Genomic DNA, 15,080 nt, shown 5'->3' with positions numbered 1-15,080 from the left:
GAAGGGAGAGAAGACTGACTGGTTCTTGAGGGAGGAAAATGGAGAGCCCGCTGATCTGGGAGAATGTGGGCAGTGCCATGAAGAGCTTCCACAGCACCTCTGAATGTTCCTTCTTTCATTTTCCAAACACCTCCTAAATCTTCATCATGGTAATATTTCATGATCAACTATAGACTCATAAAATCTTGAAGCCATTTTAATTCCTTAAAAATCAAGAAACATTGGGTAAACTTTGGTTGTATCCTATATAATAAAAGCCTAATATGCTAAGTGTCCAGTCATTTAGTCATCAGTTCAAATAATCAAAGCATAATATGCTAATGATATGCTAAGGCTGCTCAACTGCTTACTATGAGGTGCAATGAGCACCAGGGGGCAGACAGTCGACCGATAGACCAATCAGGACTGAGCAAGATGGGCTAGACACACCCTGGAGTCCTCCTAGACCCGCCCCAGCTGGCCAACCTCCTGTGTCCCTCCCTGGCCCCGATTGTGCACCAGTGGGGTCCCTCGGCCTGGCCTGTGCCCTCTTGCAATCTGGGACCCCTTGGGGGATGTCAGAGAGCTGGTTTCGGCCTGATCCGCAGGCCAAGCTGAGGGACCCCACTGGTGCACGAATTTGTGCACCAGGACTCTAGTTTATATATAAGACCTAATTTTGCATTCTCATGTCTACTTGAGATGAGCTCTACAGTTTCAAGTTTCTAAAGTATTTATAGAAGAAATGTAATTTCTGAGATGTTTAAATTTCTGCCAGAATCATCTTGTTTTGCTAGGAACTGAAAACAAGATTCCAGCTCTGGTTTGCTCAGTGTGGGGCATAGCTGAGCAGATACTCTCTCAGGTGTGGAATTTATATGAACACAGTAAATGCTGGCTTGTTGTTTTTTTGTTTGTTTGTTTATTTGTTTTGTTTTGGTCAGCCAAGTGACACTTCAGCTCATTTTGAACTTCTTGTCATTTAATCCTATAGTTCTCTTTTATCTGAAAATCCTTAGCAGGAAGACAAAAGGGAAATAATTACCTTAGGCAAATTTAGGATAGAATTATTGGCAAGTATAACATGGTCCTTTAGACTTGCAGTGTTGCTTGTGGGCATCTTGCTGCAAATTTTGCTTTTGAAGCCACAGGCAATGAGGGACATTGTGTCACCCACTTAAGGGAGGTGTGCAGAGTGTCTTGAGACTAATCTACTCAGACTCACACAAGGGCTTCAAAGGGAGTTGAACTCTAGAGTCTTTTTCATAAATTTCTATGTTTTTCTATCCTATACATAATGTTTTATTTATTACTTTTGAGTGACTGAAAGAGAAGATATAAAAAGGAAAAAACAACTCTTTATAGACTCAGTCACCCAAATGACTCCTCAAAGAAGCTTACAGAGCAGCAGTTCACTAACAGCTCTCTCTCTCTCTCTCTCTCTCTCTCTCTCTCTCTCTCTATATATATATATATATATATATATATATATATATATATATATATATATATATATATATGGTTAAGCAACCGTCTGACCAGTAGCTATGATGTTTAATGACTGCCAGGGGGCAGACGCTCAATGCAGGAGCTGCTGAGCTGCAGTGACTTGGCAGCAGCGGTTCTCAGGTGATGCACCCTGGAACCAAAGAGGAGGGAGCCTGATTCTGGGTGCATCACCCAAGAACCTCCCTCTTGCAATCTGGGACCCCTTGGAGAATGTTGGAGAGCTGGTTTTGGCCCAATCCCCACAGGCCCGGCAGAGGGACCCCACCTGCCAGAGGGACCCCACTCACTCCACAGATGCCCTTCGAGCCACGGTGCCACCCCAGGTGTGGCCTGCAGGGAGGGACATGGGAGGTTGGCTCCAGGGTGTGTCCGGTCCATCCGCCCAGTCCCGCCCTGCTGGCCACCTTCTAATTAATTTCCTTTCAATGTGCATGAATCCATGCACTGGGGCACTAGTTTCTTGATAAAAGCAAGTGGGAACATGTGACGACTCATCATACATTAACGGTACACTGATGAAACAGAGGCTCCTGCTGTGTCTGCAGTTCTGAATTTGGTAAAATCTCAAGATTAAGACTCTAAACTGAGAAGAGACCACATTGGCTAATTCAGGGCCATGTTTTTGCTCCTGAGAATATTTTTCCAATTCTTTTTCTTAAATTATATATTTTTATCAGGTCATGTGTGTTTGTTGAGACCCACATTCCTTGTGCCCTTAAGGCCTCCATAAGCTGGAATCCGTAGCTGGTCTGCTCCTTTATCTTTCAGCAACAGGGGACTTGTTTTCTTATTTTCCTTTAAAAATTGTATTTCACATTTTAATTTCAAACTTTACAGGGAATTTCATCAACTATTTGAGTCCCTACTATGTAATAGTTAGTGTGTTAGTTGACATCATACAAGGAGTGTGTTGAGGATCATTGATTCAGCCCATACCAGTCTGAATCAAATGACAATACTTTTCCGTTACAGCACAGCTACTTATGTCCTTATAACGTATGTAAGTACCCTGTCTCCTTAGGGAGAGCCTCCTATATTCCAAACAAAGACAAAGTCTCTAAAGTGTTTATTCAAATAAAACTGGTTCAAAAAAACAGTTAATGTGTAGGAAGGCGAATCTACAGCTATAGACTCCCTGCCTATCAATAGGCACCACTATAATTTGTATCATTTTCTTGCGATTAAAATCCACTACCACCACCCACCCTCCAGATATTCTACCTATTAATGCTTTCAAAGGAGTGAATCATATGTGTCACTCATGAATTAAATCCAATCTTATTGTCAATGTGACCCTAAGAGTATGAATAAATACTCAAAGTCCTTTCGATGCCTAGGTTGTCTGTCAGCTGAACATATTTCTCACATGGATTTTATTGGTCAGTGCAGTGTTGGTTCCTACCACACTATGGTTTAAAAATTTTTAAATTAATTTCCAAGATTTAAAAATTGATAATTTTTGTATTTATATTCATGAATAGCATAATTACTTTTTTACTAATGGATGTCACTGCCTCCTTCAAGACAGAACACCTACTTTCTACCAGTCTTTTTATCTCTCTTTTTCTCTCTCTTTTTCTCCTGACAGTGAAGCTGTGTGTCAGGTTTCATTTAGCATCTAACACAAAGCCATTTTTATTCCTTGTCTGGTCCCTGTAGGCATTTGACTGTGGATCTGTTTCTATCTCATTAAACAACTTTGGAGAATAGTTACATTTACTTACATGTTTATTTTAGTTTTATGGTCAAAATTGTTTTTGGTAATGTGCATTGCATCATCAAACCTAATGAGTACCTTTTCTCTTTTATTTGGAAAATATTTTTATTCTTAGAGTGCTATTTGCATACCCCAATATTTTGACACAAGGACATCAAATGGATGTAGACAAGAGGACAGTGTGTAAGGGAGCCAGTGGTTAGCGTTAATGAATTTACCATTTCACCTTGAAACTAAAATGGAGAGAAACAAATCCTATAAAAATACAGAATAATTTGAGAGAAGATGTGAGTTTGATCTATCTACTTTGACTGCTTGCAATTTGCTTTGAAATCTCTTACTGGAAAGATATCAGAATGTGAAGACTCAAAATTTATCCTGTGTCCAAGTAGCATTCAGAGATGCACTTTCAAATAGAAACAGAAGTCTTAGTTCAGATGAAAATTAGTGTTACTACTCCCATTGTTTAGCATTTCCCATAAATCAGATACCATGCTAAGTGACTATATAGTCTCATATAATCCCCTCTATAACTCTGTGATATAGAATATATATCCATTTTAAAGCTGAGGATACTGGGAAATCTCAGAAATATAGTGCTTTGCCCAAGCTAACACAGCTATAATCTCAGGTAGGGCCTGAGATTCCAGAACAAATCTGTCCATTTCTAAAGCTCTATCCTCAAAATCACTTGTCACACTACTTGTTCCTTGTTATGTTTCCCAAATTATTAATCTGGAATATTAGTTTGTTGTCTCTAAACTCAGAGCTGCAAATGATATTGAAATATAATGTTGGTTTTGAGTGTTTTGTGACTTCTTTGTGGATATGGAGAGAGAACCAATATGAATCTGCACCTTCATGCTCTTGTTATCAACTGGCTGCATCAAATACCTCATCCTGAACACTGGAGCAGGTCACTATGCCTTCGCGTTCCTATTACCAGCAGGATGACCAACCCTGCATTTAACTGAGGCTGTTAATGGGATGTCTGCCCACTTGTGTGTAGCTCTCAGAATGCCTCATATGATTCAGTTCTGCTCAGATTAACATAGATTTATGACATACTTGTCAAATTATACTTGGGATATATACCAAGTATATGACTACGCCCCTGTCCCTTCTGTCGTGTGACCTTAGACAAGTTTCCTAATATATCCAAGCCTTAGTTTCCTCATTGCTAAGCAGGAAAAATTGCACCACCTGCCATAGGGGTTTTGTGTGGGAAAAATAAACTTATTCCTTAGCATATTGCTGGCTCAAAATATTTATTAATTCAATATCAGTTTCTTACCTTCATTTTGTTTTTATTTTCAGTTAAATGGTATGTTCTCATCGGTAGTCCAGAAACACAACTTACAAAGAGAAAAAAAATCAACAGCTTAGCCCTATTATTTTAAAATTATTTTTTGTCACAGGGTGACTAGTCAGTTCCCTACTTGCATGGTTAACAAAGATAAAGCCAGAGTCTCTAACAACCAACATCCTTAAAACACAGAACAATAGGAAGAGCAGCAAAATGAAGAGTGACTGCAAAGACTTGCCTGTACGTAGAGTTAAAAGGTGACAGAAGCATCCTAAGCTGTTTGACACTGTTGGCAGGTGGCTGAAACAAGTCCTTGGAGTGATTCATGTGGGATTTGTGATGCCCATTTCAAGTGAGCTCCGGAGACAGGCAGTCTCTTTATGGAGAGAGGCGGCATTTCATGTTCTCTCAGCATTGCGCTGGGCAGGTGTGTGCTCTCAGCCACAGCAAGCAGAAGCAAGCTCTGGAAGGACTTAGGGAAAATGTAAAATCTGCTTGTTTGGGGAAGCTGGCCATAGGTTTTGCAATTGGCATTCTAGCCTCTCACACACATTTAGGAGATGAAAGGCCCTCTGTTACCCTCCTCCCTGTCCCATTCTGCTGCCGCTACCCAAATCACTTTTAAAAAGAGGAGTCTTGATAAAGAGTCCCTAGGTTATCCACGTTTTCTCTTTTGTCTTACATTTATGTTTTTCAGGACAAATGATACTGGTTTTCTTTCCTTCAAAGACCACTTGCCTGTCACTCAGATAGTTATCACTGATACCAACAGATCAAACTCAGAAGCTGCTTGGAGAATTGGTCCCTTGCGTTGCTATGGCGACCGTGAGTACTAATGAAAGGAGCTTTCCTTCTGCACTGCATAAGCACAGGGTGTCCAAAATCCCCCCTTCCCTTTCCCTGCAGTTCCCCAGGCTTCAGGGTTATCATACACTTGCCCAGCTCTCTGTACCCCATTTCGGAACAGTCAACCATGCTCAAGGCTTTTCTTACTTGCAGGACACTTCTGGAACGCAGTCTCCTTTAATACAGAAGCCTCCTACCTCCACTTTCCTACCTTCCATGCGGAATTCAGTGCTGACATTTCCTTCTATTTTAAAACCACGGCTCTCTCTGGAGTTTTCCTAGAAAACCTTGGCATTACAGACTTCATCCGCCTTGAAATAAGCTGTAAGTTCCCTCCTTTATGAATTACTAATGTAATTGGTCAGCAGGAGAAACTTCAGTCTTACCTTTGCCACTGAGTGCCTGTTTGTATCACAAAATTAATCTCACTGGACATCTGTAAAATGAGCAGTGACAATTTCTAGTTCCTTCTAAGGCTTTTTGCATTATTATTACCTATCAGTATTTAATCAGTCATTCTCTCACCACGTTACTGCATCACCCAAATGTTCATGGCTACCTATGGCAGCGTTCTTGATCTGATCCATGGGTATTTCTTACCTATGACTTAAGCTTCCAAACCACAGATGTGTTCATGACAGTTTCCATGGAAAGCTAAAGGGTTGTTATTATGCCTTCCATTCATAACTGGGGCCCACTTTTTTTGTTGTACTTTTGCTCTGAAAGTAATTTCCTCACTTATGTTCCACCACTAGGATTGTGTCACTACCCCGTGAGATCCCCATTGTTCCTCTCCCATTGCACCATGAACTTGGGTGTATCTAGTGCATTTGATGACAATACATATCATTTTTAACATCCTATCTCCTATATACAAGTTATATTTAGAAATAATTATAAAGTTAAATGAAAAATAATAGAATTCAGATGGCAAGATGTTCTATTATGAAAATTTAATATGTAATCTTGCCAATAAAATAATGCAGTACAGAAAAAGACAGTATAATAGATAAATACTTTCCACTTACATTAATTACTTTTTATAAAAAAGGAAAGATCATACCTACTTATTGGTTTGTCTAGTAACAATAATAACATTAAAATTTCTGTTCCTTAGACCTTAATTCTACAAATTTATTAATGACTTCATAAAAAATATTTTAAAAAACTATAATCAGGTGTATCTACCTATTTTCTCTCAGATTTATCAAAAAGGTACTCTTTATAAATTTTGAATTAATTGTTTTTCACATGGGTATTTAATAAAAGGATAAATGTGAGGGACTGTTTTAGACATAAGGATAAGGTTGGCACAGATTCATAAAAATTCCATTTTATAATACATTTTAAAAATTGCAGTACTTCCCATGTAATTTTTTCAGAATTAAATCTAATAACTTCAAATATCTCTGCAATAAATAAAATAATCTACTAAAATATTTTTATCAGAAAATTCATCAAAGATTGTTATTCTATTTGGTAAAAATCTAAGAGTTGCTGGGGATTTGGAACTGCTTGAGCTCTCTCTGTGTGCAGTTTGTGTCTGCAACCTCTGTGATACTACATATGTGTTTCAAAAGATTTGAGTTAAACAATATTAGCACAGTAATTATAAAAGTGAAAACTCAGAACTTGAGTTCTTACCCTTAAAAATAAATACATACAGGGTGTAACAAAAGAAGGTTTACAGTTGTGAGAATGTGGAACAGTTTATTCTTGTGTTATTATTTATTAATTAGAAGCCTGGTGCATGAAATTTGTGGAGTGGATGGGGGTTCCCTCAGCCCGGCCTGCACTTTCTTGCAGTCCAGAAGCCCTCAGGGGATGTCTGACTCCTACACCGCCACTGTGCTCGCCAGCTGTGAGCCCAGCTTCTGGCTGAGCAGCGCTCCCCCTGTGGGAGTGCATTGACCACCAGAGGGCAGCTCCTGTGTTGAGTGTTTGCCCCCTGGTGGTCAATGCACATCATAGCAACAGGTTGTTCTGCTGTTTAGTCAATTTGCATACTAGCCTTTTATTATATAGGACTATTGTATTATTTTTCATATGGACAACTGTAAACCTACCTTTGCTTCACCCTGTGTATTTGAGTCTGCATGTTCAGGAGTCACCAGTGGATCTGGCATGCTCTGTATTAATTTCCCTTTTGCACATAATATTTTTAAATAGTAAGTAATAAAACGTGCTCTTTGAGGTTTACATGCACATGATTAAAAATAATACTAACATTAGCACTGGATAGAACTTAAACAAAATTTTTTGTTGTTGTTGTTAGAAAACTGTGTTATCATTTATGTTTAGAATCACTGGTGTATGGCAATGATGAAAAACAGATCTACTTTCAGCTGTGTGGGCTAGTTTTCCGATTTGCTGGACTCAGGGTACCCCTTTATTTCTCATGCGTAGGTGGACTGCTCACTTGGTCTTGCCCATATTGTACCCATAACCATGGAGACTCGTGCATGTTATTATGAGGCTCATTTATCTGCATCTAAATGGATGTGTTCTGTAGCTTGATTGAGGCAATTGACCATATTGCAATAATGTGACCTCATCATATTCCCTTGAAAGCACAAGTAATGTCTTATCACGGAAACCTGGAATTTAAGAGCTCCAGGAAGAAGGCAAAGGGCCCTGGCCAGAGGGGGTAGCGTCTGTGTCTGTGTGCTTCTCCTGCAAATCCCCTGCGGCTGAGTGTTCCCTCTGCAAGTGCACATGAGGCGTGAGGCGTACAAGGGAAGGGATTCTTTTATTGGCAGTTTTGACCTCCTTTCACTACAACAACTGAGACTATCACTGGGAGGAAACTCCTGTCTTTAGTGTAAAGTAAGATCCCTGGTACCTAACGGCCTGGAATTGAAAACATGGAGTTGAGTGCCAACCATTTCATAATGTGAATATAATAACCACAACATAAATTTAATAAAAATTAGGCCCCAAGGCCACTTGATTCATTCCAGGAGCAGCTAATGTCATGGCTTATCATCACAGGCTAATGAGTGATGATTTGGTGTTAATTATGTTGCAATGTCCAATTTGTACTTTCTGGTGCTGTATTTTGACTTTGGGGTTATACAAAAATGTTTTAAATGCAAGTAATATTACATTTGATGAAAATGTAAAATCCATGAGGATTAAGTTATAAACAACTTGACAATTAGGTACTGTTTTTATTCCTATTTTACAAATGAGAACACTGAGCCTGCACAAGATATAAAACGCCTCAGGTCATGGTGGCTCTGGAGTCTACTCTCAAATTTTACTCAAAGGCCTTTAATGTATTACTTCCCTCTAGTTAAGGGCTCACATTTGCCAAATGCAAAACAATTCAAGTTCTCAGTTACATGAAATTTTGCAGATTGGGGTTTCTTACACCAGGACTGGCTTTCTGTTGGGGTTTAAAGCTAAGGAGTGAGAGTTCCAGGGTGGCATTTGACCTTTGATAATTCAGGTCTTGCAGTTGATGACTTTGTGAAATAAATACCCATGTTCTGTTTTAGAGCTAAAGGAGAGGGGCCATCTCAGGGTGCTGGGAAAGAAGGGATGATTCCAGCTATGGAAAGGGGCTGTCTTCTCAGCCTCAGTGTATTATTTACCTCTCCACTTCCTTCAGATTCAGAAAATTTTTATGTAATAATCTATATATATAAAAGTCTAAGTGACCATCCAACTGTCCGACTGGTAACTATGACATGTAATGACCACCAGGGGGCAGATGCTCCAACTGGTAGCTGTGACATGCACTGACCATCAGGGGCCAGATGCTCAATTCAGGAGCTGCTGAGTTGCTGTGGCTTGGCAGCAGCGATTCTAGGGTGATACATCCTAGAACCAGAGAGGAGGGAGCCTGATTCTGGGGTCTGTCACCTGAGAACCTTCCTCTCACAATCCAAGACCCCTCAGGGGATGTCGGAGAGCTGGTTTTGGTCTGATCCCCACAGGCCAGGCTGAGGGACCTCACCTGCCAGAGGGACTCTGCTCACTCCATAGACGCCCTTCGAGCCATGGTGCCACCTCAGGAGCAGCCGGCTGGGAGGGACCACAGGAGGTTGGCTCCAGGGTATGTCCAGCCCACCTCGCCCAGTCCCACCCAGCCGCCCACCTTCTAATTAATTTCCTTTCAATGTGCATGAATCCGTGCACTGGGGCACTAGTAGAAAATGTAACAGCATACACTCAATTGAGAAAAATATGGTGATTGATTCTACTTTTGGAGTCAGATTCTACTTGCTATTTGGGAAACTTAGAGAAAATTATTCACACTGATTTTTTTAACCTATAAAAAGGAAATAAAAATGATGCCTTTCTTAAAAGGTTACCTTGAAGATGAAATGATGGAGTCTATGGTCACTGCTTAGTGCAGAGCCTGGAAGAGCTCACTATTCCAACTGTGCTGTGTGTACTTCTCCTCCTGTCTCTCTCTTCATGGATTTATCACCATTGCTGCCACCCAGCACCACCATCATCTTCATACCCTGACTTGAATGCAGATTGATACAGAAGGGCAGAGTCAGGGAAGGGCTCAGAGTTGGGGTGGGGGGGCGGGGGGTGCCTGTGTTATCCCAAGCACCAGCACTTGCAATTATGTCTTCTTGGACAAGACACTTCAACTTTCTGGTTTCTCTCTCTCTCTCTCTCTCTCTCTCTCTCTCTCTCTCATCCTAGTAATAGGGTGAATGCTCATATCACATGTATTAATAACATAACATGGGAGGAGCACTAGATATTCCAGGGGGTGGGTCTTCTCCTTGCAGGAACAGAGCTGCCTAGCTAACCCAGCATTGATGGAATTCTGGGAGAACAGAGTCGGAGCCAGAATAGACACAGGAAACCCAGAACCTTGGCACAAATGCATGTTTATCAGATTAACATTGGTGTCCCAGGTCCCTGTGCTATTACCTGAATTCTCACAATCAGGACCAACTGGGCCAACATGAGAGCTTGATGCTTCATGTTTGGTAGATATTACGGCTGATGGTAATTTTGATAGTGCAAGGTTTCAGTGAAGTCCTCTTTAGCTGGCTATCGACATACGATCCTGTATGCTGCTCATTCATGACATTATTGTGCCCTGAACACACTGACAGCTCCCTTCATTTCTATCTGTCTCCCTTTCTGGTTTCAGCTCCTTCTGAGATCACTTTTGCAATTGATGTTGGGAACGGCCCCGTAGAGCTCGTAGTCCAGTCTCCTTCTCCTCTGAATGACAACCAGTGGCACTACGTGCGGGCCGAGAGGAACCTCAAGGTGACCTCGCTGCAGGTGGACGGCCTCCCGAGGATGAGCAGGGAGACTTCGGAGGAAGGCCACTTCCGGCTGCAGCTGAACAGCCAGCTGTTTGTAGGTAGGGGAAATCTTAAGGCGCCCTTCCTGCTAGAAGCCCTACAAAACCACCCTGTGACCAGGCCCAGGGAAACTGCTTTCATTTGGACCTGAGAAATGATTAAAATGTGTCATAAAACATTTATAATGGTAAATTTTATTATACAAATTCTTTCTTGCTTGCTTCATTAGCCACAGCAATAAAAGATTATGCCACCCCATAGCAAATTTTAAGGTGATCTCAGACTCTTTTTGTACCTTTTCTCCTTGCAGATATGACCTTCAGCTATCCAGGGGCCCCTATTATTTTTCATGTATGATTATATTATGCCCTTAGCAAAAGAACAGATCAGCTACTTATCTCTTAGTGGTGCTGGCTCCAAGTCAGTGGGCCACACTCCCCCTTTCGGCAGATACCTAATTCCTAAGAATTATCACTAACAGTGTAATGAAATATACTGACCCTCTGAAATGGATTTCCGTTATTAGTGATATGGGGAAGAAAGTGCTAGTTTTTAAACGAGGGGCTTCGTTGATCCTCCTGAAATCGCATCCTTGGGTGGCTGCCTTACTCTTGCACAGAAAAGCAGTCCTGGTCTCCAGCAAATGACTCTGCTGCTCATTCCCTCCATGAGACTCAGAATCAGGGTTCAGACAAGTGGTTCATCAGAACTGGCTGCCACTGCTGGTCACAGGGCTGGAAAGGCTCAGACATTATTCACTGACTCATTCATTCATTCATTCATTCATTCATTCATTCATTCATTCATTTCAGTCGCTGAGCACATAAAATATGTCAGGACCTTGTTGGATGGTGGAGATTGGCAGGCAAGTTGTGTAATGACACTACTTTCAGAGCACACAGTTGTGTTGAGAGAAAGAGAGAGAGAGAGAGAGAGAGAGAGAGAGAGAGAGAGAGAGAGAGAGAAAGGCAGGGGAGAGAGAGATAGAAAGGAAGAGAGAGAATGAAGGAAAGTGAAAGAGAAATTTTAGCTACATTAGTGCAGGTAGGAAAGGTCAGGACAGACTTACAGCTATAATTTAGAAATGACTTTTTATAAGAATGTTTAGCTGGTCACATAAAGCTTTAAGTACAAAATAGAGCTGTAAATGTTGGGGATATTATAATATTATCAAAGCCAAGAAGCTGATCTTCCATAAAACGTGAAGTTTAGATGTTTAGAACAATTATATAAATAGATTCCAAATGTGGCCACTATATAGGATTTCATTTTCTTTCATTTTTCTTATTTAAACAACTCTCACAGTACATCACCTTCTTGTTAGCAACAAGATCCCATCAGCAATCAATGGATGTTTTTATTTGTTTCCTTTAAATTTGGGTCTGTACAACTTTTAACTCTGAGGGAAGCAGTCACTAAAAGCACATAAGGTGAAAGAAAAGTAACAAAATATGTAATGTTTTATTTTCTCAACAGGAATCATTCTTCATCTGTCATGTTTTTCATTTCTGACAGAAGCTTAGATATAAGTGATTAAAATTATATGTTTATAAAGCATTTACTTAATTAATAACCTACTTAAATGATATAATTTACTATTAAAACATTTATAAAATTTATATGGATGTTTTAATTCTATTTAAACATCACATTTTATTTTTCTGAAGAAGTCTGTTAGTCATCAAAATTTAATGTGTTTCTTTTTGAAATAAATTCAAGTAGTTTCCAATTTTCATAAATTATATTCATGCCAAAGTTTAATTTATCTTCAGGCAGTATGTATGAATCTTTCAGGCTAAAATGTGCATATAAAGATGGAATAATTTTTGATGCTTTCATGAAAATTTCATGGAGCTATGAAATTATCATATGTCCTGAATATGTGATAACTTTCTGCAAGCCAACAGGGAAAAGGAGGCGGCCATGCGTCATGGCAGGTTTTGCTCCTGATGTTCTGACTAAATTGCTCACAGAGACAGTGAGCTGGAGGGGGTAGGTCTGGAGGAGATATCGGGCTTGAGGTGGAGCCAAGGCCAGCTGTGGTGAGAGCACCTGCTTCTGTGTTTCTCTCCAATACATTCCATCTCAAATGTTACTCAGCTTTATTGAATTTGTCTTCATGCACTTGAAGAAAAGTGCTGTTGAAGGCCATTTTAGTGTGTTGGTTTGAATTTTATTGTTTCGTGTTCAGTGATACATGCATTTAGAAATATCAGGAGGCTGAAAATGCTGAAGTTGTAATATTTCTACTTTTATAATTGACTGGTTCATAAAAAGAGCAAAAGCTAAAATAAAACAAACAGATAAAAAGCATGCTCTGCTTAGTTATAGCAGCCAAAATGAAGAATCACATTCCCTATCATTTAGAAATGTAGAGACACTGGATATTGTTATGTATTAGGCAGAAAAAGATAGCATTAGTGTGTACTCCTTTTCTGGGATAGATTGAGTGTGACAGTACTTAAGTATTAATTTGGTTGTGTCTGACCAGTTACCTTTAGCCATTGAACTATTTTTCAGTCAAAGCAGAGCGTGGTTCAGCATTGCATCGCTGGTCCCACTGCTTGCTCATGGGTGCTTCCTGGGCAGGAGAGATGGGCTGAATTTATAATATAGGACTCCCCTCTGGGAATGTGACAAGCTGGAGTGTTGCTACATTAGTCAATACATGCTGGATTCCCATAAGTAATATTTTCAGTCCAGGCTTTTATCTCCATGAAGGTTACATTTACAACCATGCGGTTTTGCTGGTCACCTTACTTTCACAGAGTAGGAGAAACTTTATAACAGGTGGCCTCTGAAATGTCTGCTGCAAGCCTGGACTTCCATCTTTAGCACTCACGGAGGTCTTACTATCAGCTCGCTGTTTCCTGCTAACGTGCCAGTCTCTGTGAGAATGAGGCAGGAGAAGCCAAGAACAGGCACCACGCAAACAGTGAAGCCAGGAGATCTGGGTATGGATCCAGATGAACGGCCGACAGGCCATGGGGTGTTGGTAGGAAGACAATAGCCTGGGTATGCTCACTGTCCTTACCCGCAGAATGAGAAAGAAGAGGCTGGGAACTGATTTTTTGCCATTTGAGGATCTGCTATTACCACGCACCTATGAGGAATGGCATCTTTATCCGTGTGCCGTGTGTATGCAGCAGCAAGGATAAGTCTCATTCTCCACAAATCTGACATCCCCTTGTTCCAGATGTGCTGAAATCAGAGAGTTGGCATTTCGTAAAGGTGTTGGCCTGCGAGTCTCATTTTTGTGTGGCTTTACTTCCTTCTTACTTTTTTGGTCTTTCATGGAAACTTTTCCCCCCTTTTTGGCTTCGCTTTTTATTTGTGCCAAACAAACTAAAGCTACTCCAGCATATAACTCCTGGGGAAAATTCTATACTGACTTGATAAATCATAAAATTGCAGAGATCCCAAAATGCTACTCTTGCTTCCCCAGTGGCAGCGAATTAAAATTCCTGTTTTCAGGTGAATCATGTCAAATGTGGTGAGGGCACACAAGAGAAATGGAGGTGCCTGTACCTGCACTCAGGAGGGCCCGGGATTGAGCTGTGTCTCTGGAAGCAGTGAGCCTTTGCCCAGATGCCACATGGAGGTTTTCTAAGAGGCTGAAATGATAAAGGTCATGTTCCTAAGAGTTTATCCATACTTAGTCCAAGGAAGAAGCATCACAATGAACACTCTTAATACCAAGAGTCAACTGAGGAGTTTCATACAAAAGTGCTTCTAGTGAGGCCATCTGATGGAGTAAGTTGTCAGGAAGAGTAATATGAAAGCAAGAGGATAAATACACATGTGCACATTACTTGATAGAAGAAACCATGGAAGATACCAGGGGAAGGAAGGGAAAAATCACTTAGATGCAGTGCTGACCCAAATTGTCTAATCAAATAGTTCAATTTAGGATTTTAAGGATGTGAAGGTATATAGGCTTTGAAGATTAAAAAGTCTCAGTCTGATTCCTGGCTATGCTATGTTAAATCTGTTTTCATCTTGACTCTGGCCAAAGCAATGTCTTTGACATTAAGTTTTCTCAATTATGTAAATGTGAATAATATAGATAATATATTTTTCCACAGTGAGTATTTGATGAGTTCATTACAAAGTTTCTAGCAGACAGCAAATGTGTTTGATTGTCTTTATAATTACAGGCATTTTTCTGATTCTCAAACATCTTGCTGATTAAATATGACCCTCAATTAAATGATTTTCAGTAGCGTTAAGGATAATGCTACATTTTTGTTGTTCTTTTACTTTCAACCTTGTGAAAACTCTATACAAGATGCAGCCAAGTAAAGATAAAAGTATACAGGAGCATGTGAAAAATAAAATGAGTGCAAGGTCCAGGAAGGCCTTGTGAATGATGGAAGTGACCATGGTGGGGATGCCCTCTCTTAGTGCACCTGAGTCTTGGTGTGCAGGAAATCAAGTT

General features: G+C 40.3%; 1 protein-coding gene across 1 annotated transcript in view; it reads left to right on the top strand.

The window, feature by feature from the left end:
* CNTNAP5 (contactin associated protein family member 5) overlaps window positions 1–15,080 on the top strand; it is an 883,495-nt gene that overhangs the window by 712,039 nt on the left and 156,376 nt on the right. The window contains exons 15-17 of the mRNA XM_059704743.1: window positions 5,209–5,336; window positions 5,511–5,681; window positions 10,483–10,701. Coding sequence (XP_059560726.1) covers window positions 5,209–5,336; window positions 5,511–5,681; window positions 10,483–10,701 — 518 coding nt within the window. The remainder of the gene's footprint in view (window positions 1–5,208; window positions 5,337–5,510; window positions 5,682–10,482; window positions 10,702–15,080) is intronic.

The sequence above is a fragment of the Myotis daubentonii genome, chromosome 7, assembly GCF_963259705.1.
Source record: "Myotis daubentonii chromosome 7, mMyoDau2.1, whole genome shotgun sequence".
Classification (NCBI taxonomy): Eukaryota; Metazoa; Chordata; class Mammalia; order Chiroptera; family Vespertilionidae; genus Myotis; species Myotis daubentonii.
The sequence above is the reverse complement of the archived record's forward strand: the minus strand, read 5'-3'. Positions and strand labels throughout refer to the sequence as shown.